Source organism: Rhopilema esculentum, unplaced genomic scaffold, assembly GCF_057945365.1.
Source record: "Rhopilema esculentum isolate cy_ngs unplaced genomic scaffold, ASM5794536v1 HiC_scaffold_37, whole genome shotgun sequence".
Taxonomy (NCBI): domain Eukaryota; kingdom Metazoa; phylum Cnidaria; class Scyphozoa; order Rhizostomeae; family Rhizostomatidae; genus Rhopilema; species Rhopilema esculentum.
This window is the reverse complement of record NW_028300848.1, coordinates 1,521,173-1,544,288: the sequence shown is the minus strand read 5'-3', so window position 1 is coordinate 1,544,288 and position 23,116 is coordinate 1,521,173. Positions and strand designations below refer to the sequence as shown.

At 36.1% G+C, this 23,116-nt stretch overlaps 1 protein-coding gene across 1 annotated transcript; it reads left to right on the top strand.

Moving 5' to 3' along the window:
* The first annotated feature begins 78 nt into the window (after positions 1 to 78).
* Positions 79 to 23,021, top strand: LOC148957144 (uncharacterized). The gene is made up of 16 exons (XM_089115857.1): positions 79 to 265; positions 3,547 to 3,619; positions 4,138 to 4,229; positions 5,198 to 5,250; positions 5,756 to 5,814; positions 6,255 to 6,377; positions 9,431 to 9,470; positions 10,281 to 10,340; positions 11,108 to 11,215; positions 11,812 to 11,918; positions 12,548 to 12,635; positions 13,997 to 14,052; positions 14,552 to 14,702; positions 18,755 to 18,847; positions 21,356 to 21,425; positions 22,760 to 23,021. Exons 1-16 carry the CDS (start codon positions 226 to 228, stop codon positions 22,792 to 22,794), a joined length of 1,248 nt encoding a protein of 415 aa, XP_088971983.1. The 5' UTR covers positions 79 to 225; the 3' UTR covers positions 22,795 to 23,021.
* Positions 23,022 to 23,116: the final 95 nt, after the last annotated feature.

Below are 23,116 nucleotides of genomic sequence, written 5' to 3'. Positions count from 1 at the left end.
GGTCTTTGTACACAGGCGTGATTTCATCGCATTGCCCATTTTATAACCATTACGCAGGCATTTTTGTGAAGCCTCGTTTAGAGGCAGATTTAGTTTGCGGAAAGAACAAAAAGGCCTAGGTAGCAACTGTTTAATTGGCGGGAGACTCAATACTTTCATAGCGACTACGAAATGGCCTGAAGTAACATCCTTTTTTATCAGTGGAGTGAGGAAAACTTTGCAAAAATGAGGCTACGTCGCTTTCTACTTAGATATTACCCGCCAGGTAAGTAAAATAGTAACAAGATAGATGGCATCATGTTACTATTTTTGGAAGTAAACGAAATAGAAAAGAAAATTCGATGTTTGTAGTTCTTAAATAACTTCTTGCTTCCTTCACAGCTTAGCAGATTTATAATTAAAACCCGAGAAACGTGAATACAAATTAGAAATTACGATGACGGTGCAATGTAGTTCTGAAAACGAGGGCTGGTTGTGTTTACTTGTTTTTTAGGATTCTTTCATAATATAGGCAGACCTGTAAATTGAGTTTCAAAACTATGTTTGAGTTTTGAAAATGAGTGAGTTTTTTGAAAAGAAAGGGTCGTCATAGGAGGGGTCTTGTAGAACATTCCTGACCGCCACACAAGCAAAGCAAAGTAGGGTCACAGGGCGTAGCCCCAGAAACTTTTCCTTTGCCATGACCTCTAGTTCTTCAGAAACACTTTTTTAGCAGTGACTGCAGAAGTGGCAGGGGGATCGACGGGGCTTTGTTTTTCGCCACTTTATTATGTTTTTATTGAAAAAGAATTTATAACAGTACATAATCATGAAATAATTTAATCTGGTGCATTTGCGCTGCGCAATTGATTGCAAAAGTGCATAGCACTGTGGACCAGAAATGCAGAGGAAGGAATGTATGTATGAGCAAGCAGAGCTTCATAGTGTAACTGATATCCCAAATAGTCGCAATAGAGCTAACCTGCTATTCATGTAGGCTTGCCAATAAATTCGCTGTTATCTAGTCATCTTATTATCTAGTCGCTGTTATCGTGCCAACATGCCTTGTTAAGAAAGAGAGATTTTGCTAGGATTTGAAATAAAAATTGAATGAATTAAATAAACCAAGAAGTTTGTTGCAAAATGCATGAGAATCCTGCTTCGATGCATGTGAGCGTGAGAAAGGACCAAAATGGGTGTGTCTCGCGCAAAATGTGTGTGACTTGGTAGGTCTGTATAGGTACGAAATCGGTGAGAACCCTTTCTTGGTATCAACATTTGCAGGTGCACGTGCTATCATATTTAATAATTTCTTCATGCATCTTTATGTAACTTAGCTTTGATTAAAGGCAACACTTTAATGAATTTGCAGTAGGTTGAGGGATTTGTGGGAGTCATTCCTTTCCCTTTTTTAAGACGCAAAGCATTTTCATTCTTGGTTATAAGAGAGGTAAACCATATTATTCTTTATTTTCACAATAAAAAGCTTGTTTAAACCATGGAGGTCTTGATTTTTAATAACAATTCTGAAATAGAGACACTTTTCTTTGAGGATCTCTTGGATTTGTGGCTATTTTTTTAGACTCGAATTGTGAACATAAACATTTTTTTGTAAAGAACACTAACCTCCTGCTTATTACAACCTTCCTTGTTCAAGGTTTTTAGTAATGATTCTAGTAATGACTCCTCTTGGATCTCTTCTGGATTTGGGGTTATTGATTCAGACAAACGTTGTAAGCTTAACCCTGGTTTTGGAAAGAGCTCTAACATCCTGCTTATTCCTCTAATCTTCCTTATTCAAGACCCTTGAGTAGTATTTATTGTGATTTTCTTAGTTATCACATTTTCCTGCTTATAGGAAAATGTAGAGAGATGGTGATTGGGTTCTATCTTTGCTTCCATTGTAAGGTGTAAATATAGTTTCTGCTAAATTGTAGTATAGGGTCACAGTATTAAAAATATAACTCGAGAACTTTTCTCAAAGGTAACAGTCATGAAATAACTATATATAAAACCTAGAATTTCTGCAATATTCCTGCCTGACTTGTATATTTCTTTAGGTTCAGGTCTAGGCTAAAAAGCTAATAAACATTACAGTTTTCAACTTGTTTAGACATAAGGGCAGCAAAGTCAGACAAAGTCTCACATATTTTGTGTGAGAAACACACATTTCAGTCTTTATTGCACATGTGAAGCAGAATTCTCAGGCATTCTGCTTCAAAACCCTCTTTTTTAACAAGACGTAGCAGCGATAAGATAACTTGAACTAGATGACTAGATAACAGCGAAGCTGCACGGGTTCAGTGATGTTACATTAATCAGCCAGCTGGTTGGATATGATTGTTTCTGCCTTGCCTACATGAATAGCAGCTCTATTGCGACTGCAGCTATGACTATAAATTGGTTTGAAATATATAGCAAGAGCATAATCTCCCTTTAAGTTAGTTTCACTATAGCAGATTGTTATCAGAATGGGGCAGAGCAGAGTAACTTTTTCTCCAGAGTGATATTTCTTGATCACGTACTGTTGTAAATTCTTTCTCAATGAAAGCTGTATTAAATGGTGAAAGCAACCCTGAATATTTAGAGATAAAGAATAGTGTCAAAGCATATCCATCCGAGTGCTACTTTAATGTAATCAAATGAAATCTAAATACTAAAATATTAGGCTGATTTTCATTGGGTACAAACTCCAAAAGCCAGCCCATTTTCTCAAAAATTGCCATTGTTCACTAATGATCAAATTGTTTAAAAATAAAAAATAATAAGAAATTGCTAGATTTCAAAGTGGAGTATATTGGACCCCCTGGAGAGTATATTTGTGATTCCTGCTCAAAAAAGACATTTCTGAAGAACTAGAGGGCATGGCAAGAAGAGTTTTTGGGGCTATGCACCTGGAGCTGCTTTTGACTATTGTGACAGTCAGGATTTATTCTGGATTGGCCCCTGCCCCTAAAGATCCCATGGCAGACAAAACATTTTCCCTACCTTCATTCACAAAATTCACTAATTTTCAAAACAGAAACTTGCAGGTCTGCAAAATTTTACCTGCCTTGGAATCTTTTATGTTGGAAATGCAGGTGTAAATGGCTCAAAAGGTTGAAAAATTTAATTTTGAAATCTCTGGAAAATTGATAAAATAAAATTGAAAAAAAAGAATTGGTTTGATATTTCCAACCATTATGCACTGGGTGACAAATTTATAAACTGTTTCCACAAATTTAAAATTTTTAAAATTTATATAGAGCAAGAACTGTATCCACATGTATATAAGGAATTATCAATACTTCTTTAATTGAGTCTTTGATTATTTCTTTAATTCAATTATGATTTAATTGTGTCTTTAAAGAAAACTTTAGTCTTCAAGTTTTTAGTGACTTCAAACTAGAACTTGTATTTCAAGTCCACTGTGGAAATATTCATGGACACTTTTAGATAAAAAAAGGTTCAGTTATTTACATAAACTAAAGTAACCAAAATTGAGTTTTTATCTCCCAGTGATGATCTCTAGGAAATATTATCTAAATACATTATTTTTATTCTTGATAAAATTTTCAATTTCTGCAGGTATTATCCTTGAATATGAACAGTCAAAGACATTGAAAACAAAGTCAATTGACCTTTTGGATTTGAAACCAGAGTAAGTTGAATATATCTAACTGAAAAATATGCCAGAGTAGATCAGTTCTTGCTATCAGCATGAAAGTGCTTTTAAAACTTGTGAAATTTATGCCATGTTTCTAACCTAGTTTAATCTTGATAATACAGAGCTTCAAGAATACACCTAAAACAGTGTTCTTATTTCACTGCTTTGAATAAGGGTATTTATGATGAAAGAATAATAAAGAAGGTACAAACTTTTGATCTAAAAGAACATTTTGTTTTAAAATGGTAGTTGTTAGTATGGATCAATGTTGAATCAAAGCCAGTCAATTCTCAGACTATGTGTGTCAAGATGTATGGGATAGTGTTGATTTGAGATAGAATAACCCTGTGTTCATTTTTTACTTTGTAAATGTTTTAGCCTTCCTTACTTCATCAAATATTTGATACAGTGTCTTTTTTGCAAAATTTTGCAGTGAAACAAATATCTTGCTTTAAGCAAATGTTTTTATGTTTAAAGCATAAATTAAGTTGTTTATAATTCTTTTGTGTAAGGTCTGATGTTGATGCAATCCTTGATGATATTGTTGCAAAGGAGCCGTTGGTGACACCATCGAAAATGGAGCAAGTTAGAAAGCTCATCTTGCGTATCCTTTCTCCTTTCAGTTGAATATTTATTGTGAATTTTTGCCTCATGAGAAAGAGAATAGATATGCTTCTCTGCTTGGGGTTTTCCTTTTACTCTGATTCCTTTTTGTCTGTCCATGATTTTGTACAGAAGCAAATCCTGGAATATTTTTGCTTTCTTTTTACCTACAATCTGAAAGGTCTCCTGGTTGTGGTGGTATTAATGTTCACTGCTTTGTTTAGACCCTGTGTCTGAAACTGTGTCTGACTCTGTTTTTGACCCTGTGTTTGACCCTGTGTCAACCCTATGTTTGACCCTGTGTCTGAAACTATGTTTGACCCTGTGTCTGACTCTCTGTTTGACCTTGTGTTTGACCCTGTGTCTGAAACTGTGTTTGACCCTGTGTCTGATCCTATGTTTGACCCTATGTTTGACCCTGTGTCTGACCTTATGTTAATGAATCAGCTCCACAATACAATCAGTCGATAAACTCAAAATTTCATGTTTTCGATTGAAATTGCTATATCAAGACATTACTAGATTTATGCCCCCCCCTCCCCCCCAAAAAAAATTTATTTCTGAGTTCTTTTAAAAATATTGCAACAGTTTCTTTACAAATGATGATTAGATTGAAGTAATTACTTATGAAATTTTAATTCAATCCTTTGAAGTTGCTATTTGAATAAGAGAGGTTTTTTGCTTATAATTCTATGGCATAAATAAGTATATTAACACTTTGCATCAAAACTAATTCTATTACCCCTCAATTAAATTCTTTTATTGAAATTTTATTTGACTTCTGTATATTTTTAAAATTTGCAAATTGAACTCAGCAAACAAATACACGCTCAATTTTAAAGTCCTTGTTGACAGTCTGGGGGTGCAGATTCACCTGTTAGGAGCACTTGGGAAGTCCCAATGGAATTTTGGAATCTATGTTTTGTTTCAATTTTGAAATTCGAATATGATTTCCTTGATTCAACCAAGGGTTACAAGAAAAGCTAAGTCAACAAGACAGTAGAAAGTTCTACCTATTCAAGGTAGGTGCCATTTTTGTTCGTTGTCTCATGATCAAATTTTTTATTTTTTGTACTTGATGTTTGTAAGTCCAGATTAACAAAGTTATGGTTTAATGAACATTTTGACAAAACCAAAGAGGGTGTAAATTCTGATAAAGTTTACTTGAATTCTTTGGATTTTGGATCTTGCGTGCGACTATTTCTCATGAAAGGCCATATACTTGTGCAAAGAACAAAAGAGCATTAGACTATGTAAGCAACTAGATTGGAAACCTTGAACTATTAGTATTGAACTATGTAAGCCTGATGGATGCTTTTGATGGGATGCTTATTCAGGCAAATATTTTTCACAATCTACCTGTTGTTCATAATCCATGTGCTTCCTATTCATTCTAGCAGCAATTTGATTTTTGCACTACTTTGGCTCAACTTTTTGCATATTTTTGCACTTCTTTATTCAACTTTCCTAATCATTACTTTTTTGTGCGATGCTACCCTTACATGTTCACATTCCTCTTGCTTTCAGGTTCTACGTGCCCATATTCTCCCACTTACAAATGTAGCATTCAACAAATCTGGTTCCAGGTGAGTTATTCGATAGAAACTTTATGTTTATACTTTACTCCCAAATGTTGCTGTTATTTCTACTTTTTTGATCTACTGCTGCCTTTCTTTGCTATTCAAAAGTTTATTGTATAATATATCGTTTTCTTTGGCGATTTATACATTTGCTGACTATCTTTTTAGAACAAGGAGATGTTATGATATTTTACCCATAATATAAAGCTGAATAGAGTGCTGTCTTTTTACACTAAAAATTCCGATTGTAAATTCATTGCTGTTTGGTAATTTTTAATATTATTTTGAAACTGTACTTGTTGAAATAGGTGTTCTGTGCTGATAAAATTTTTTAAGACGACTTCATAGTGCCTTAAATTTCCCTTTTAAAAGTTGATTTTTTTATGTTGCTCTTTGGCTTCTTTTCTTATGTTTGTGAAAATTCTTTGTGGTTTTCTTTCCCCTAGCTTTATAACTGGCAGCTACGACCGAACTTGCAAAATATGGGACACTGCCTCTGGGGAGGAGCTTCACACTCTGGAGGGCCACAAGAACGTGGTTTACGCCGTCGCTTACAACAATCCTTATGGGTGAGTGCCTCGTTTTCAGAGTAGCTAATGGATGCCTCTCTTGCTTGTATCATCAATGCAAGTATTTAAATGATAGATACAAAAATTTTTCTTAGAATTCTTTTGAATTTGAATTCAATTCAACATAGATGAATTGAAGACCTTGATTACACAATACTTTCTTACTTATGCCGTCGGATTGTTTTGAAATTGTTAAAGACAAAATGGCATCATTTTCCTTTGAGCCACACCATACCTGATTCTTTGCCCTGCATAGTGCGGGCAGAGGTGGATCCAGAGCAAATTTGAAGGAAAGGCATTTGGTAGTGGGGGCGCTGAAAAATTTTCGGAAATTGGTGACGAGTGTACGCTGTATACAACAATTCCAGACCCTAACTACTGACAGAAGGCTCTCTATTCACTTTGTTAGGGATTTATCACAATATTTGTTGTATACTTCTAGGTACTCCTTGAAGTAAATTAACCGCTAAGTCTCATTCTTCAAAAGAGGCACACAGTTTCCAAAAAAGGGGCGCCAGACTTGCTTTAATTCGTTGAGGGAGAGGCAACTGTCCCTAGTTGCCCCCCCCTTAAATCCGCCATTGAGTGCGGGCATAAATTTACTGTGCCATAAGACTCTAGGACCTATACCATTCTTTCTCTCTCTAAAAGAAGATTCGAAAGCGATACTGCATCGAGCCTATGCAGTCACACCAAACAGAATGGGATGGGGACCTTTAGAATGGGCATTTTCACTCCGTAAAACGGGTCCGAAATAAGGCCAGATTATTGCGATGTCGTGTAATTGTAACTACCCTTTTACCAGATATGAAATATAGTTCCTTACTGGATGAATCCGGCTTGGTGTAACGAAGGACCTAGTTTGGATTCCAACGAAGAACCTATGCTCATTGCTGTTTTTAGGACAATGTAAAGTAAGAATGCCTTGTAGATCTGGAGATGGACCCTGTCTTTGAGGGCAGATCTGTTCAAATAGCTTATTCAAGCCAGCCTACAACAGCATAAAAATGTTCTTCTGCTTGAATCCGACCAATTTGCGAGAAACAAGACTGGTTTGATGAGTTGGAGCTAAATATACTGGAAGCAGCCAGCTGAATCCACTGCCATGTAAACAATGGACTGTGTAGTATAAGTCTCCCTGTGCGTAAAAGTCCCCAAAATAGGGAGAAAAATAGGCCGTGTTTACACTTTGAGGTTAATGTAGCCCGGGTCGAACCCATTTTACCTTTCGTCAGACATTATGGACATAGATTTGAGTTCGACCCGGGTTAACTTGGGCACATATGCGTGTTTTACACTGTTGAAGGTTAATTTGAAATGTCGTTGGAGATGGAATCTCGCTAACAAATTTTTTGTTGAAAATATTCATGTATATCCTTCTTGCCTTTTTAAAAAAGGCTTTTGCTAGGAGCATTAAAAAGTGAGATTGGATTCTAGAAGCCGATAAGCCGTGTAGCTTAGTGTTTAAAAATGAGGTCGAGAAGGAGATAAGAGGTTTCGCTCTGAACAGCAAGATAACAGATTTCGCCCTGAAAATGAAGATAAAAGATTTCGCTCTAGAATATGCAAAACTTCGACCATCTTTATGATGTGAAAGGAGTGAGTGTAAAGTCGGAAATGTCGATGACAGTGACTGAGAGGGATTTGGTTGTGAGAGGGGCTCATCTTAAAGGGACAAAAAAGAAATTTCCTCCGGAGATGTGACATCGTTTTCATTGTCATCACCTTGCTGACTTGCTCCATTCTGCTCAACCTTGTCGTGAGCTAGTGTCCTATCTTTGAGTATTTCGGCAAACTTGTTCACGAATTTGCAAGTTTACCGTCCCTTTCATCGATCCTCGTCAATTTTTTCGCCCTTCATCGTTAATACTTTGACGTTGTCTGGAGTGGACGAATGTAGAAATGAAATGATTGTTCGACGCGTCCTTTTATATAGAATAGCATTGCACATGCACGAGATCAAACTAACCCGGGTTCGTCCCAATTCGTGTAGTCGAACCCACCTATCGAAGGTGGGCTAGATTAAAGCCTGATTTCCACTAGGTCAATTCTTTCGCGCGAATCGAATAAATAGTCGTCGTGATAGAGTCGGACCGTGATCTACTTTCTGCCAATCGAAATTTGAGCACATGACACCATGCATGCTCATGTTGGCAAAAATCCGATTCGCACGAAAAGATTCGCCTAGTGGAAATCAGCCTTAACACGGGTCGGATTGGGCTTGTTGCCTTCACACTGATGAAAACGAATGTGGATTACTTTTACGCGGGATGTACATGAGTTAAATTTGAAATGTAAACAGGGCTACACATCCCCTTGTCTATAAGGTCTACAAGGTAGTGAATTCAGCTGGCTTCCTCCAGTATTGTCTTGTTAATTTATTAGTCCGCAGAAATTATTGCATTGAGTATAAAGTTACAAAAAGTACACCATTTCCAGTCGCAACCTTTAAATAACTTTCGCCAACTCTGCAAAACTTGCGAAAAACTAAACAGATTTGCAACACTTGCTATATATTCGAATTTCCCGCCCTTGCTTCATCTCTTTAAATGTCCCCCGTTCCTTTCCACGTCTCATTAAAGTTACTTCCCGCACGTTCTTTTACACCACGCATCGCAAAATGCAAAAAAGTTTAATTATGTCCACCCTCGTGATGACGCTTGAAAATCAGTCCACCCTCGTGAGTTACCTTTCATGAGAGTAAACCCCTCCTAAGAAACCATCGTTCCTTTTTCCCTAAGAAACAATCGCGAAAGCTACCGATAAAAATAGATAACAATAGAGATAAATTAAGCTTTACGGTGTATCAATAGCTCCTTATCAAAAGATTTGAGCAAATAGTAAATATGAATTGATTTAACTTATCGCTGTTCACATAAAGAGAACCTGTGTAAAATAGGAACGTCTTATATTGAAAACTTATCTTAGATATGCATCTGGTGTGTTTAATACTTATCCTAGCAATAATTCTGGCAGATAATTTTTGTTTGCCATTACAGGTGATCTTTAACTATTGTCCCCTTAACGGCAGATTATCTGTATTGTTTTTTCAGCGATAAAATCGCTACCGGGTCATTCGATAAAACTGCAAAGGTAGGTTCCCTTGTATTTCCGTCCCTTTTGCAGCTCTCTATATTGCATTCTTCTCATATCACTCAGGAGAGTTACCAGACAGAAAATTGTAAAACAACAAATCAAATTCTCCATTCTTCTAATTGTTCGTATCTGCAAATGCCACACAATCATCTAGTCATCGAAATATCACATAATAAATTCCAAATGAAATTCAAAGTTCATTTCATTAAGCAACACACTTACAACGTGAATATTAAAGATCTATTTACTCAAACACATCTATTGTCATAGTAACAAATAAGTAATATATCATGAAAGAATGTTTATGGGGTGTTTCCAGGATACCGAGATAAACCTAAAAGTTCTCGAGCCCAGTGTCCTATTACATACGTTAGTGTTGTACATATAGTTCTTAGTATTACACAATCTGAATTTCAAAAATCTTGAATAGTAGTGAGAGAACAAAGCTACAAGAATAAAATAGAAAACTTACGTAAAAGGGAAAAGGGGAGACACGGCAGCTTATAATTGAAGGTGAGTTTTTTTAGGAGAGATGAAATAGAGGTTTTCAGAATTCATTAGTATGGAATGAAACAGAGAGCTTGGTTGTATAAACGTACCATGACAACTAAGCATGTGTTTTTCCTTTGCAGTGTTTTGCGATTTAGGCCAATTTTTTTCGAGATTACTTGCCATTTTTACTTCCACATCCTTTAGTTCACAAGCTTTATCTTGACTCCCATCCACCACTCCATCCAAAACCTCCATGGCCCCTATCTGCTGCACCACGCTGAACGGCATAACAGTCTATCTTTCTCCCCTTTTCAGCTTTGGAATTCTGAAACTGGAAAATGCTATCATACATTCAGGGGACATACGTCAGAAATCGTACGTATGCATATCTGATTGTTTGAATGTTTTCTTCGCCTTTAAGAATGCTGATATGTCAGAAACACCGTTATGTTCAGAAATGCTTCTTATTAACGCTGTGCTTTTGTTTCTACCTAGAATTCAAAGGTAGTTTTTAAGACACTTAAAAGCTGTGCTTATCGAGCAGTGTCCTGTTCCTTCCTCTCGATATAACCACATCTCGTGATTCCTACGCCTGGAAAAACGGAGAGTTTGCGACTCCCCTCACTCTAGGTGAAAGTTTGATTACGGCAGTGATTCGAAACACAGACCCTTGGATCTGTAGTCCGTCTTCTAACCTCTGAGCAATCCTCTCACCTGCTGTTGACTTTGTTATGGCCTAATAAGAAGTACGCTCAAGAGGAGATTGCTGCTACATGATTTCAATTATCTAGACCTGTAAAACATATTCCACAAATCTAACCACTTTTCTAGATTAATCAAAATTTAATTATGGGTAAGCCTATCGCATACTAGTGCAAAAGCTAACACGTTGTGTGTTTATTTTATATCGCAGACAGCAAATTTTATGGCTTATTCTCTTCAGTCCCTTGTCGCAGAAAAACAAAAAACCAATTGCTTGTGACAAAAACACAGTCAGTAAATTTTGTTATGACATTAAATGGGTCTATTTTCTGCCTTTAGATTATATATGCTGACGAGAATATACACCAGCCACTCTTGTATGCATGTGTGCAAGTTACTCGCTGGTTTCCAATGTTTTCAAAATTTATCTCATTGTATAGGTGTGTCTCTCCTTCAATTTGCAAAGTACGGTTATTGCAACTGGAAGCATGGATCACACTGCAAAACTGTGGGATTTGCAAAAAGGAGTTGAATTGTGTACACTCTCTGTAGGTTTCTTCTTTATCTCTTCTGTACTTTAATGAGTATTTAGCTTGCTCCTCACTGCCTTATTGATAAATAAAATCAATCTTGTCCATCTATTCATAAATAATTGATCTATTGAATAAGGAATGGCCTTATTTAAACTCCTTTCTTTATTCCTTGACTCGATTTGCTTATTCGCTTTTCTAAAACCCGACTTGAACCTTTTTGTTCTCGTCTGTAAACAGTGACAAATGCTGAAATTTAAAATTACGGTTAGGTCTTTACAAAACACAGAGGTAGTAAAAAATGTGCGAAATTGAGAAAATATCGATTCAACATCAGAATAGAATGGTGTAACATTCCTATTAATCCTCAACGTTTAACGAAGATTTAAATGGCTATTGATCAATGTATCTTAGAAAAAGTAAAATTCATCATGTTGTTACTATTTATCTTGGATTTAGCTTCACCTTATTTGACAAGTATGATTTTGTCTTTATTCATCTGTTTTTGAGATTTCATCTTTTCAAAGCTCAATAAATTTTACTCAACGACGAATTGTGATATCTCATTAGACTTTTATCACGTTGATTATTTACTTTTTAATTTCGTCCTGTAGGGGCATTCTGCTGAAATAATTTGCGCGTCCTTCAATACAGTGGGTGATCAATTGTTAACTGGCTCATTCGACCACACTGTGAGCATTTGGGATGTGCGAAGTGGAAGGCTAGTATCTGCTTTATTAAGTTTCTCTTAAATTAAACCTATAAATTTCTAACTAGTTACTAAACACAGTATACACTTGATAAGTGAAACCCAGGACCAGCACATTGAAAAGGCTCAGCCACCCACCCCCCCCCCCCCTCCCTTAAATCTCTTCTAATTTTGACAAGGTGGCTGAGTCCACTGAGCGTCCTATCCATGACATTACAGATTTCCCTCTAAGCTGCAAAATGAACTCCTTGAAAGTATTTAAATTTGGGTCATCAATGAAAACTCACTAAATTTGAAGATGGCACGAGATTCTGGAAATATAGCATACTGAAGCACTTTTCGTCCGACACTCTTCAGAGTTTAAACGTCGGATAATGACCGGAAGAAAGCAGAACATTCTTATCGAGATACTGAACGAAATTAACATGAGAGGAAAAAAGACGCATTTGATTGGTCCTTTCGTTTTCTAAGAGGGGAATAAATGGAGAAGAGGGGTGATATTTATGAAGAGTTCTCCAGCTTGACAAGCGATTTCTTTCTTGAGTTTCTGGTTCTAAGGACATTTCTTAGCCGTCTGTCTATTTTGTTTTTGAAAATGTAACCTTGCAAGATTCTTACCTCATGCAAATTTCCCATTTCAGGAGAATTCACACGCTGATTGGCCATAGAGGAGAAATTTCAAATGCACAGTTCAACTTTGACTGTTCTCTCATAGTCTCCGGCTCGATGGTAAAGAAGTTGTACTCATCTTTTTTTGTCTTTTGGGAATGTGTATCTGATACAGTGCATCCTAGTTTATCCCAACACCTTTGAATGTGAGATGAGCCGTTCGGTTAAGCCAAGTGTTTGATGCTTAGGGATGAAATTTCGGTTAGGAAAAATCACACAAAAGACACGAGAAAGAGTCAAAAATATAATTTACTTATCAGTAGTACTCATGGCATGAAATATAGAAATAGAACTTTAATATAACAACTTAATTCTTATATCTATTTAAAAATGAGTCGATGGTTGTTTTTCTCGGCTACTTTCACGTCTCTCGGCTGGAAGTTTACGCAAGGAAAGAATACAAACTCATTTGTATGTTTTTGTAACTGGATGGATTCATTTTAGGGCTCGAATATAATTGGAGGTGAGCTTAAATTAGTGTTTTGTAAAATGAAAATATATTCGGGTATAAAATATAACGCCTAAAACGGTGTTCGGATAAACAATGTTCGCATAACTGAGTTTAGAATAAACGAGGGTGCACTGAACTCTAAAGCCCTGAGTTTTCCCTAAATGTAGAGTATGCGTTTGAGGCTAGTAATAAGGCTTCATTATACCAACTGCGCACACTTTTCCGCAAGCACAGCTTTGCGGGCATTAGTGGCTAAATATGAAATAATACAGAATATTATTCTTGCTTCTTCGTCGCCAACAAAACAAAACTTTTCGGTAGAAGAGTTGGAAGTTTCCACTTAAGTGGCATTATTCCCCTTAACCTTCCCCTGTTAAATTAGTTAGAGATACTAAACCCCATTTTTAGCATTTTAGCAAAGGATGTATGATGACCTAATGTCATCAATCGCCATCAATTCCTATCTCAAAGATTAATTCAACAAAAAAGAATCAAGAAACAGTAAACCTCCTTTAGGTTAACTTTTAGAGATCTACCTTAACCCAGAGATAACATATCTGCAGGAAAATCTTTTGCAGTCAATCAATTTTTCGTTCCCTCTTTTTTAATGGAGTTCATTTGCATAACGGTAGAGTGATTATTGTCTCAAAATTTAATGTCAGAGCTAATCTCGGAGCATTCGCTTTACCTGTCCTCCAAGAAAATTATGATTCTTTTTGTCACTGTCGCTCTTAGTAATTTATTCTTATGAAATAAAGTACTTCTCTATCGAGGAATAATTTAGAGTACAAGGTGTAATATCAATTTCTATAAACTAACTTTCTTTTTGCTGAAGTTAAGAAAGTGTCATATTCTGCAAAATCAAGAGCTTTTTCTGTCACGCAAAACTTGCTGTGAAATAGGAGTTACATGACCTGTAAAGGCTGCCATTTTTGCCGTGGTCATTGAGTTCGTCTGATTTCTTTTTCAGGACAAGACATGCAAAATCTGGGACACATCGAGTGGAAAATGTATAGGAACTTTACGGTAAGGATGCCAGAGTTATAGCAAACCATTTGAGGGATAATCGCGAGCATCCTTCTGCGATTTTGATTTGTTAAGCCACTCGCCATAGCAGATATTGCAGTTTCGTTGTTCTTGAAAAATAGGTTCATATCTTACGATAAAAGCCGTGATTTCAGATTTATTTCGGATCTTTTTTAAAATCGTGATTTTTTGTGTGTAAAAATAATGTATAATGATAATGATGATTATGATGCCACTGTATTTAGGACAAAAATGGAGCCTGAAAACATGTTTATTTTTAATATCACTCTGAACTATTTTGATGAAATTAATGTTTCCTAATATTGGTCATCTAAAACAAATCAAGAGAAAAGAGGGCAGGGATACATGACAATTTCCTGTCATTCTCTGTTCTTTATCAGTCCCTTTATGACCAGGTGGTAGTGTATTCTCTTATAGAAGCTTGTCTTATAGAAGAGTTTAAGCACCGGTCTGAGCTCCCTTGTACTTTGCTTTTTAGTGGCCATGATGATGAAGTACTCGATGTGTGCTTCGACTATACCGGGCAATACATTGTCACTGGCTCAGCTGATGGTTCAGCCAGAGTTTACAATGCTGTCACGCATCAGTGCATCTGTAAGCTAGAAGGTCACGAAGGAGAAATATCGAAGGTGGGATATTTCAGTTAAACGTTGTCGTGAATAACCAATTTCTAAATTTTGGTCTTATGTAGCATGTTTTTCAGCAGATGCAATAAATGAATAAATAAATAAACCCATCAACCAACCACTAAAGCCAGTCAACCAATCACTTCAACCAATCGTTCAATCAACAATCAATCAGTCAATAAAAATTTTATCAGTGTGTCCAAATATCTAGCTTACAAGCTAATTTGGGACAAGTTTTTTTAAAATTTTGAGAAAGCTAAAAGAATTGGGCTCAAAGATCGAAACTCAAATATGTTAAGCAAAGGCAAGAAAAGCAAGAAAGATCAGGAATTCGTGTCATAATCGTTTTCATTGTTTTCCAAAGATAATGGGCAAAATAATCAATTGAAAGTTAGCCTTTGTGGTTAAAGGAAGTATTTTTAACGACGGAAGCCGATTAATGATGGGAATTAGTTAACATAGCTCAAGAAAGTTTAAGAAGAGCAAATTACGAGTTTATTCTTGGCTAACAGAAGAGATTCATGATAATGGTTAAGGTAAAAAATAATGTTCTGTCCAAATTGGTAAATTCGGAGACCCGTCATAAGATAAGCTGCCATATTCCGCTGAATAGGACATATTTTCAGTCAAATTTTTTTCCGGCGAAGTGAAAATGCCTAAAATTCACAGTTGAAATCAAGCTCGTTATGGGTTCCATTAATTGTGTAAACTATCTCGTTTGTTATAGCTTTCTACTTAGGATGTTTCTAGATTTGATAGCTAATTAATTGAATGACGTCAAAATTTGGAATTGACGTCAATATGACGTGAAAGGATAGATGAAACTCAATACTTCCTAAAGCGTTTTCAGAACACACGTAAATGCAAAGAATTATGCATGAACAACTAAAAACAATCTCGTTATCGTAACAACCTCGTTAAATGCTGTTTTCTCGCTTTTCCTTTTGTATTTTTCTTATTAGAAGTCATACGTAATGATCATCAAATCTGACAGAAATGCGTCGATAAAACTGTTAGAGGTATAGAGATGGCACATTGGTTAGGGTCACGGACTCTAGCCTCTGTAATTCCAGGCACAGGTATTGTGAGGTTTGGTCCATTCTAAAAGAAAGACAGGGACACTGCCTGTTATGCATAGCTTCTTAGTGTCTTAAAACTACCTTCGGGTGCTCGGTAGAAGCAAGTTACTGTCACTAGTTTTCAAATGCAAATAAAGTTTAAAGTTGCCAGTTGACAATGTTGCAAAATCACAAGGTTTTTATCTTTGTAATGCAAAAGCATAAAACGACAGTTAGAGGGAACAATTACGTCAAAATATTGTAAGTCGCACAACATAAAGATCGAAATTAACAAAGTACAGCTGAATCGAATAACATGAATTGAATAATTTCTTAAGGAGCCAAAGCATGATTTTTCACTCAACACAAGACATATCACAGAATATAATAACAGACAATAGATATGCAATCCATTAAATGTTGCTTACACGACTCAGTCACTGCAGTCAGTCATACCCATTTCGAAAGTGACACGCCCTAATTTGTATATGCACTTTCTGGTTTGTACCTTTGTTTGTACTTTCAGATAGTTACGTGCCCCATCTGTCATGCGTCATATAAACCTTTTTACCAATGTGTTTGTAACTGATCCCTTACCTGAACACAATTACAGAGTTATTCACTCCACGATGTCTTCTAACAGAAAACTACATTTAGGACAAAACATACCAATGTTATTTTCAAAGCCATCCATCAAAATCAAAGCAAAATTTGGTATTTGTTATTGGAATTCAAACTTAAACGAAATCTTAGTGAAACAAATCAACTATTAAATCGCTTTTTGAAATGTTTTATCTTGCTAGAAATCAAAGCTTCTTTCTTCTATTGAATTAAATTCTTTCTAACATCAGCAAGCGGTATATCATTTAAGCCTGTTTCTACTGCAGCAAACGCTAGGAGGACTACCAAAATTGTTCCTTGTTTTATTTCCTTTGCGTTTTAAACTCTGTCAGCTGCATGCACTCGTCTCATATGAAGATCCCAAGATTTTTATCGTGAGATATTTACAAACAATGCAATGCAGCTTTGTCTATCAGATTTATGTTGTTTTCGAAAGTGGCTTGTTTCCATTTGTTCCTGTATGGAAATATTTTTCTACATATGATTAGTGTATGACATTTTGCCACAGGTTGGTCTTCCAGGTTTCTTTAAGATTGTTGATCTAATAATATTATTAACCGAGAAGAGGTTGTTGATCTTTTGGGCGTTTTTTTATTCTCAGGCAACTGAAGAGGATACTGTGTTTGTTATCATAGGAATAATAATGTTTTTGGCAATAAGATCCGATCTCAGTGGAATCTATTACGCAACCTTATCGAATTTTCCAGTATATGCCGTCTTGGTAATGCTTTGATGCAGAATGAATTTGTCTTGATTCACATAAATGAAGTCTGGTCATTCTTCCTTCGTAAAATATAATTAAAATGCCAAAAAAGTATCCAGTTCGTGTTGATCTGACCTTTTGATTTCCTTTTCGATTAAAGTAAATCCCACGCACTAAACATTGTGGATGAATAAACCCACAGGGTGAATTTTTGGAAGTAGGACCCCACCAATAAGAATCCTTTCAGATTGAAAAAAATAGATTTTTTGGTTTGCAGATCGCTAAAAAATTGAAAATGAACCATCAATACCCTATTAATTTTTTCAATTTATTTCAAGAAATTGGCAATGTTGAAAACTCTACTTTTATCGACTTGTCTGAGATTTTTTTACTTTAGTTTTGTTATCCCACTGAAATCATTGAAGGTTTTCATCCAAGAGTATCCAAAGTTTATCGTTTTCTGGAAAATTCTCATTTTGTTTTCAGCCGCCATTAGGGTGGAAGGAGGGGGGGGGGGGGGTATTCATACAACATGGTAGGCCATAATTTTTCTCGTAAACCTTTCCTACAGCAACTTTTATCCCGTGAAGCGAGAAAGAAGGCAATATTTGCACAATCCAGTAACTAAGAAAAAACAATATAACTATACGTTGCCCAAAAGTGTACCTGAAAAATGACTTTTGCCTTCAGTGGCCAGTTAAAACAGGGTTGAATTTCTACCTTAATGAGAATCATAACCTTCAGAATCATATTTGTTAATGATATCATACATAATAAGATATTGCATTTCATAAGAAGACAAGCTGCAAATTACAACAAAACTGGATTTTTACTCATGCTTACTTGTCATAAATAAGTCGTTGTACTGAAACCTATTCTGATCTCATTTTGAATATTCCTCTGTTGCTTTTTTGAAAAAGGAAGATTATTTGTAAAAAATCTCAAAGTCAATCTTGCAACATGACCATGATCAATTTTCGTCATATTGGTACTCAATTTTTTGTTAAAACTTCAAAGATTGAATAAGGTTTTCATTTGATACTAAATTCATTGCTGTAGGTACTGAATTACGGAAATTATTTCTATTGGCTTTAATGGCCGCAACTTTGCACATTTGCATTTTCTGACCAGAGTTAGCGTACACCTGAAATCTTCGAAGTGAATCTTTCTTATCAAACTCTTCATTTATGTAAATTATGAAAAAAGTTTGTAATGGTTCCTCGGCTTGAGTAAGTGGCGCTGTCGACGTCCGAAGGTTGATAATTAGAAGCTGTTTTTAGTCCAAACAGAGTCTTTTTTCTTCATGATCGTTTAGGTCAACTTTTAATAGCTCAAATCTGACATTGTATGCATTTGATCTTCACCTGTTAGTTAGTGAAGTGGTTAACTTGATCATAAAGTGAGAAATCAGAGAGAGAAGGAATTAGATTGAGATGAAAAACTTTTACTAGCTATAGCTGAAAGGTGCACTAGCATTGCTACATGGGGAGGAAGACTTCAGTGGGTGCACTAAGAGCCACTGCAAAGAGCCAGTTAGTCCTACCCAACTTTTTTCTACCTAAGTTTTTCAAATTATGATCGGTTCAGGTTGAAGAAGGCTTTGTATTGACGGTTGAAATTTATTTCTTGTTTCTGATCTTGCTAGCATTCTTTGTAACCATTTTCTTTTACAGGCGATTTTCAACCCACAAGGTAACAGAATTCTTACTGCTGGAAGTGACAAAACGGCTCGGCTATGGGACCCTTTCACTGGTGAATGCGTCCAGGTAAAATTTCAAAATTTCTAAACTCAAACTCACCTCAATAACCTGCAGACTCAACGAGAACCTCGTGCCATTTTTTGAACAGGCCAAAATTTTTTCAGTTGCACTTACACTTTCAAGTGTTTCTCCACTGCAGTATTTTATCTTTCAATCTTTAATGTAAACATATCATTAATAAGCATATTTTATATGTTTCAAATTAGATTTTTTTATTCAAAACTGCAATAGATTCCGCCTAGGATAAGTCTGATACAAAGCACGCCTATTGTACAAGGAAGAAAAGATCGAGCATACAATACCGCTTATAAACAATGTGTTAAAATAATTAACGAGGAACATCTTCGTGATATAGTATATCTTTGCTATCATATCACTGGTTTCGTTGCATTTGACATATGACGGTAGCAAGTTGCTTTTGACATATGACGGTAGCAAGTTGCTTTTGACATATGACGGTAGCAAGTTGCTTTTGACACGGTTGAATCGAATCCTATAGCATATTACCTGATATTTTACAGTTTTTACATATATTTGACTAATGCCTTTCATTGCAAGGAGTATTGACTAATGGTAAGGTAGTTCAGCTTTTTTTAAGGATTGTTTTTCTGCAATTAGCTATACTCATAAAGTATCGAGACCTTATAGCCCAAAAGATGCCTCTTCACCCTACAAGAATCACAGTCACAGTGTAAGCACGTGTAATGACAGAGTTTGACCACTTAAATGTCTGTTAAATGGGCCTTTGCAAAAAAAGTCTTCTTGGAGCATAGATATTTGATTTAACACGCCTATTGTTCGACTTATTCTACGAATTTCTAGCAATGACTAAGCTACTATTTTTAGCCTATTTTCAGCTACTATTAAAAGTAACTGAACAGGGGGTGCTTGGGAGGAGCTTAGAGTTATAAAGAACCTTTTCCTGCAAATCTACAATTTCTGCTAGAAGTCTTGGGACACTAAAGTTTGACATTTAGTGTGAATCCAGCCAACCCTTCTTCCTTTTGTTGGTTTTCAATAAAATGACGTAGGACATTAAGATTAAGAATTGTGCTTTTGTGTGACTTGTATGATATTCGTCTAAGCTATCAACACGATTATTGGCAGAAGGTGAGCAGAAGTAGAAGAATTTGGGATGATAGCGAGAAATAAGCAAACAGGACCCGAGCTTTTGGCTGTTCCAAGTAATGTTGGCAGAGATTGACCTTCACTTAGCGTTGTTAATCGAAAATATGGCTTGCGAATGTGATATCGAAATACACTCATTTTTTATAAGCAACAAAGGTCGATGTTGAATACTCCAGTTTATTAATGTTCTAGAAATTTCAATACTCACTTTTTCTTAAGAGTTTCTTAATTATGATGTCATGAATGATGTTATGAAATTTTCTTGACCCTTTTTTCACGTCTTGATTTCTAGGCCATCTGGTCAATCATGTTCTTGGATTTTACAAAATTTCATTGTTCTCAGTTTTATCACGATTTAATAGTTGCTTTGAGTACGGAAGTTTCGTAATTTTTTCTGACCGTCTAGTACTCGTTTCTTATAGCCAGTTTCTTTTAAAAATTGAGTGTACCGTTCTCTACCCATCAATCTACAGGTGTTTTGTTGCCAACTTGAGATTCACACCATTATTTTGCAATGCTATTTATATGTCACATTTAAATTGACACATTCGATCAGTTTGCGTAGGCCCAAAAAGAGCAGAAAGGAAATCATAAAAATGTTTGGCTGTTGAGAAAATCGGATCTTCTTCTCAGAACCTGCTTCGTGTCAGCTGACCCCGTAGCGCTACGAATTTCCAGGGCATCTGTCATCTGTTAGTGTGAATTCAAATTAGACTGGGGATCAAAATTCAGCTGAAAAGCTGAATCCTCAGTTATTTTTTCTCTAAGTAAGAAAATGATATAGAGTTCTCCAAATTTTCACACCAGTATTTTGACGGTTTAATTATTCTTGTGATTTCTATAGACTTTAATTTTGCATATCAGAAGCTGGATGACAACATTGATTTCTAGAATTATGGGTTGTCTTGGGAAAGGTTCTGAATTAAAGAAAAGAAGTATAAGAAGCTCTCAGCCACCCTGCATAAAGAACCCGGCTGAAGAATTAAGAGAGCCCGAGAAAGAGTAATTGAGACCGTAAAAGAATCTATGCCATTGGCTTGCAGCATTGGTGTAGCGAATGAAAAACGTTTAGGGGGGGGGGGGGGGCTTGATATGGATTTTGCTCGATTATGGTTGCCTCATAGAGATAGAACATATGATAATTGTTGCCTGATTAAGGGGGCTGTAGCCCTCCCAGCCCCTATGTCTCCTACGTCCAAGGCTTTCAGGACAACTTTAGATATTTCTTTATACCGATGAAGATACATTCTAAAGAAAACAAAATTCGATGCTGTACGGGCTGAGCCATGTTAGCTAATGTTTGAAACTATATATGACAGAATGTCCTTTTTGAAACCCAAATCCTTACCGTTGAAGATCCTTTACCGTTTTTCCCTACCGTTGTAGATCCTTGAAGGGCACACAGACGAGATATTCAGCTGTGCTTTCAATTACGAGGGAGATATTATCTTGACAGGTAAGATCTTGTATTTTTCTGCCATAGATTTTGTCAGTTGACCTGGCTGTAGGCGATTTGATTTCTAAAAAATCCGTTTTTATGCAAACATCCTGTCAATTGTCCTGTCTTCCCGCTAATGCAAGTTTATAAATAATTTCGGAAATTATGCTTCAACTTTCTTGCATCCAGTTTCCTCTCTTCCTGTGCATCCTAAATCCTCTTCTCTTCACTTTGCAAACCAGAACTACGGTTGTTTTCATAAAACTGATATTTCTCTACTGCATTTGTTCATCCATCCATGTATTTGACTTTTTATCCATTTCGTGATGTTATTTCCGTTTCTACTGAACTACTGATGCCTGTGTGAGAATCCTCTTGCAGCAGGCAATAGCCAGATTCACCTTAACTGCTATCGTCACGTGTGCATGCCAGTTATTCATGGACAAATTCCTCCTTTTCTATTGTTACGCAACCATTGATTTGCAATGGCGTGATTATTCACCATGAGACACTTCCCCTTTGCGATATGTATTTTGAGTGCATAGGTTTTGCACCATTTATTCTTTTGTTTGATCTGTAGATTTGCAGTATGCAACATTTGCAATTATTTTTCTTTCCACTGCAAGATAACCTTCATGTTCAAAAATGAGAAGATTTTTGATATATTTTTGGTTTTGCAATTCTTTCAATATTTTATTATTTCCAATAAAGCAGTGATTCTTAATTTATTGTTTGTCTGCATTGGTGCAATAAGATATACGTTGTTACTGCTTGATCTTAAAACAAAAATAAGATCATTAGCCTATTTTGATTATACAGGCTGAAGCGTAACACGATTGAAAACAAGATTTTTGCTGCGATTACTTTTCAAGCCTTGTTGTAATCACTTATATTCACTGTCCTTATTGTTTTTGGAACACAGTTTCTGATTGCCTTGACACTGCATTTCAGCCTTTCGTCCTTGTATATTTGCCATTTGCTGAGAAATTCTACTTTTCGTATTTACAAGGCTGTTAAAAATTTCGTTATTTCTGCTATTGACAATATCAGTGGCACTTTCCCTCCCCCCACAATTCATTTTGCGACACTGCCCCCCCCCCCCCACACTCAGCAATTTCCGCCACTGGACCATATTTTAATGAAGGGGAATGTGAGATACATAAAGGTGTTTTAGAACGCGTCATTCTCTATTTACAGGGCCTTTATATGTTAATTCTTTGGATCGAATGTAGCAATAGTATCTTATTAATGATATGAGCCTCATTTTGTAACAGTGTATTCATTTTAAAAAATGAGCCACCCCTGGGTAAACGGAAGTCAGTGCCAATGTATATGATTTTTGTCTTTTCCAGGGAGCAAAGATAACACGTGTAGAATTTGGAGATAGCCACTGTCAGCCACGCCATATACGATGTAATATTTTCCTATGCTACAGATTATAGATAGAACGTGAAGGTCAGTCCGTTCTGGTATAGACGTTCTCGTCCTTGATTTGATCGCAAAGTTACCCTGAAGTCATTTGTTCGTAATTGACTGTTGTCGAAGTTCTTTACAATGAATTTTGTATTCAAGATTAGTTTTTATTGCTCTAAACAATATAAAGTTCTTTCACAACCAATTTGCTCTTCATTGTTGGCGTGGGATTCGATGACAGCTGAAGCGGAGTAATACTTCAACTGCCCAGTTAATGTCGAAGCTTTCGGACCTGT

Excerpts from the sequence above, each read along its gene's own strand:
- LOC148957144 (XM_089115857.1), top strand. The coding sequence starts at position 226 with ATGAGGCTACGTCGCTTTCTACTTAGATATTACCCGCCAG. Across the intron at positions 10,341-11,107 it reads GGGGACATACGTCAGAAATC|GTGTGTCTCTCCTTCAATTT; the intron begins GTACGTATGCAT and ends CTCATTGTATAG. Across the intron at positions 21,426-22,759 it reads GGGAGATATTATCTTGACAG|GGAGCAAAGATAACACGTGT; the intron begins GTAAGATCTTGT and ends TGTCTTTTCCAG.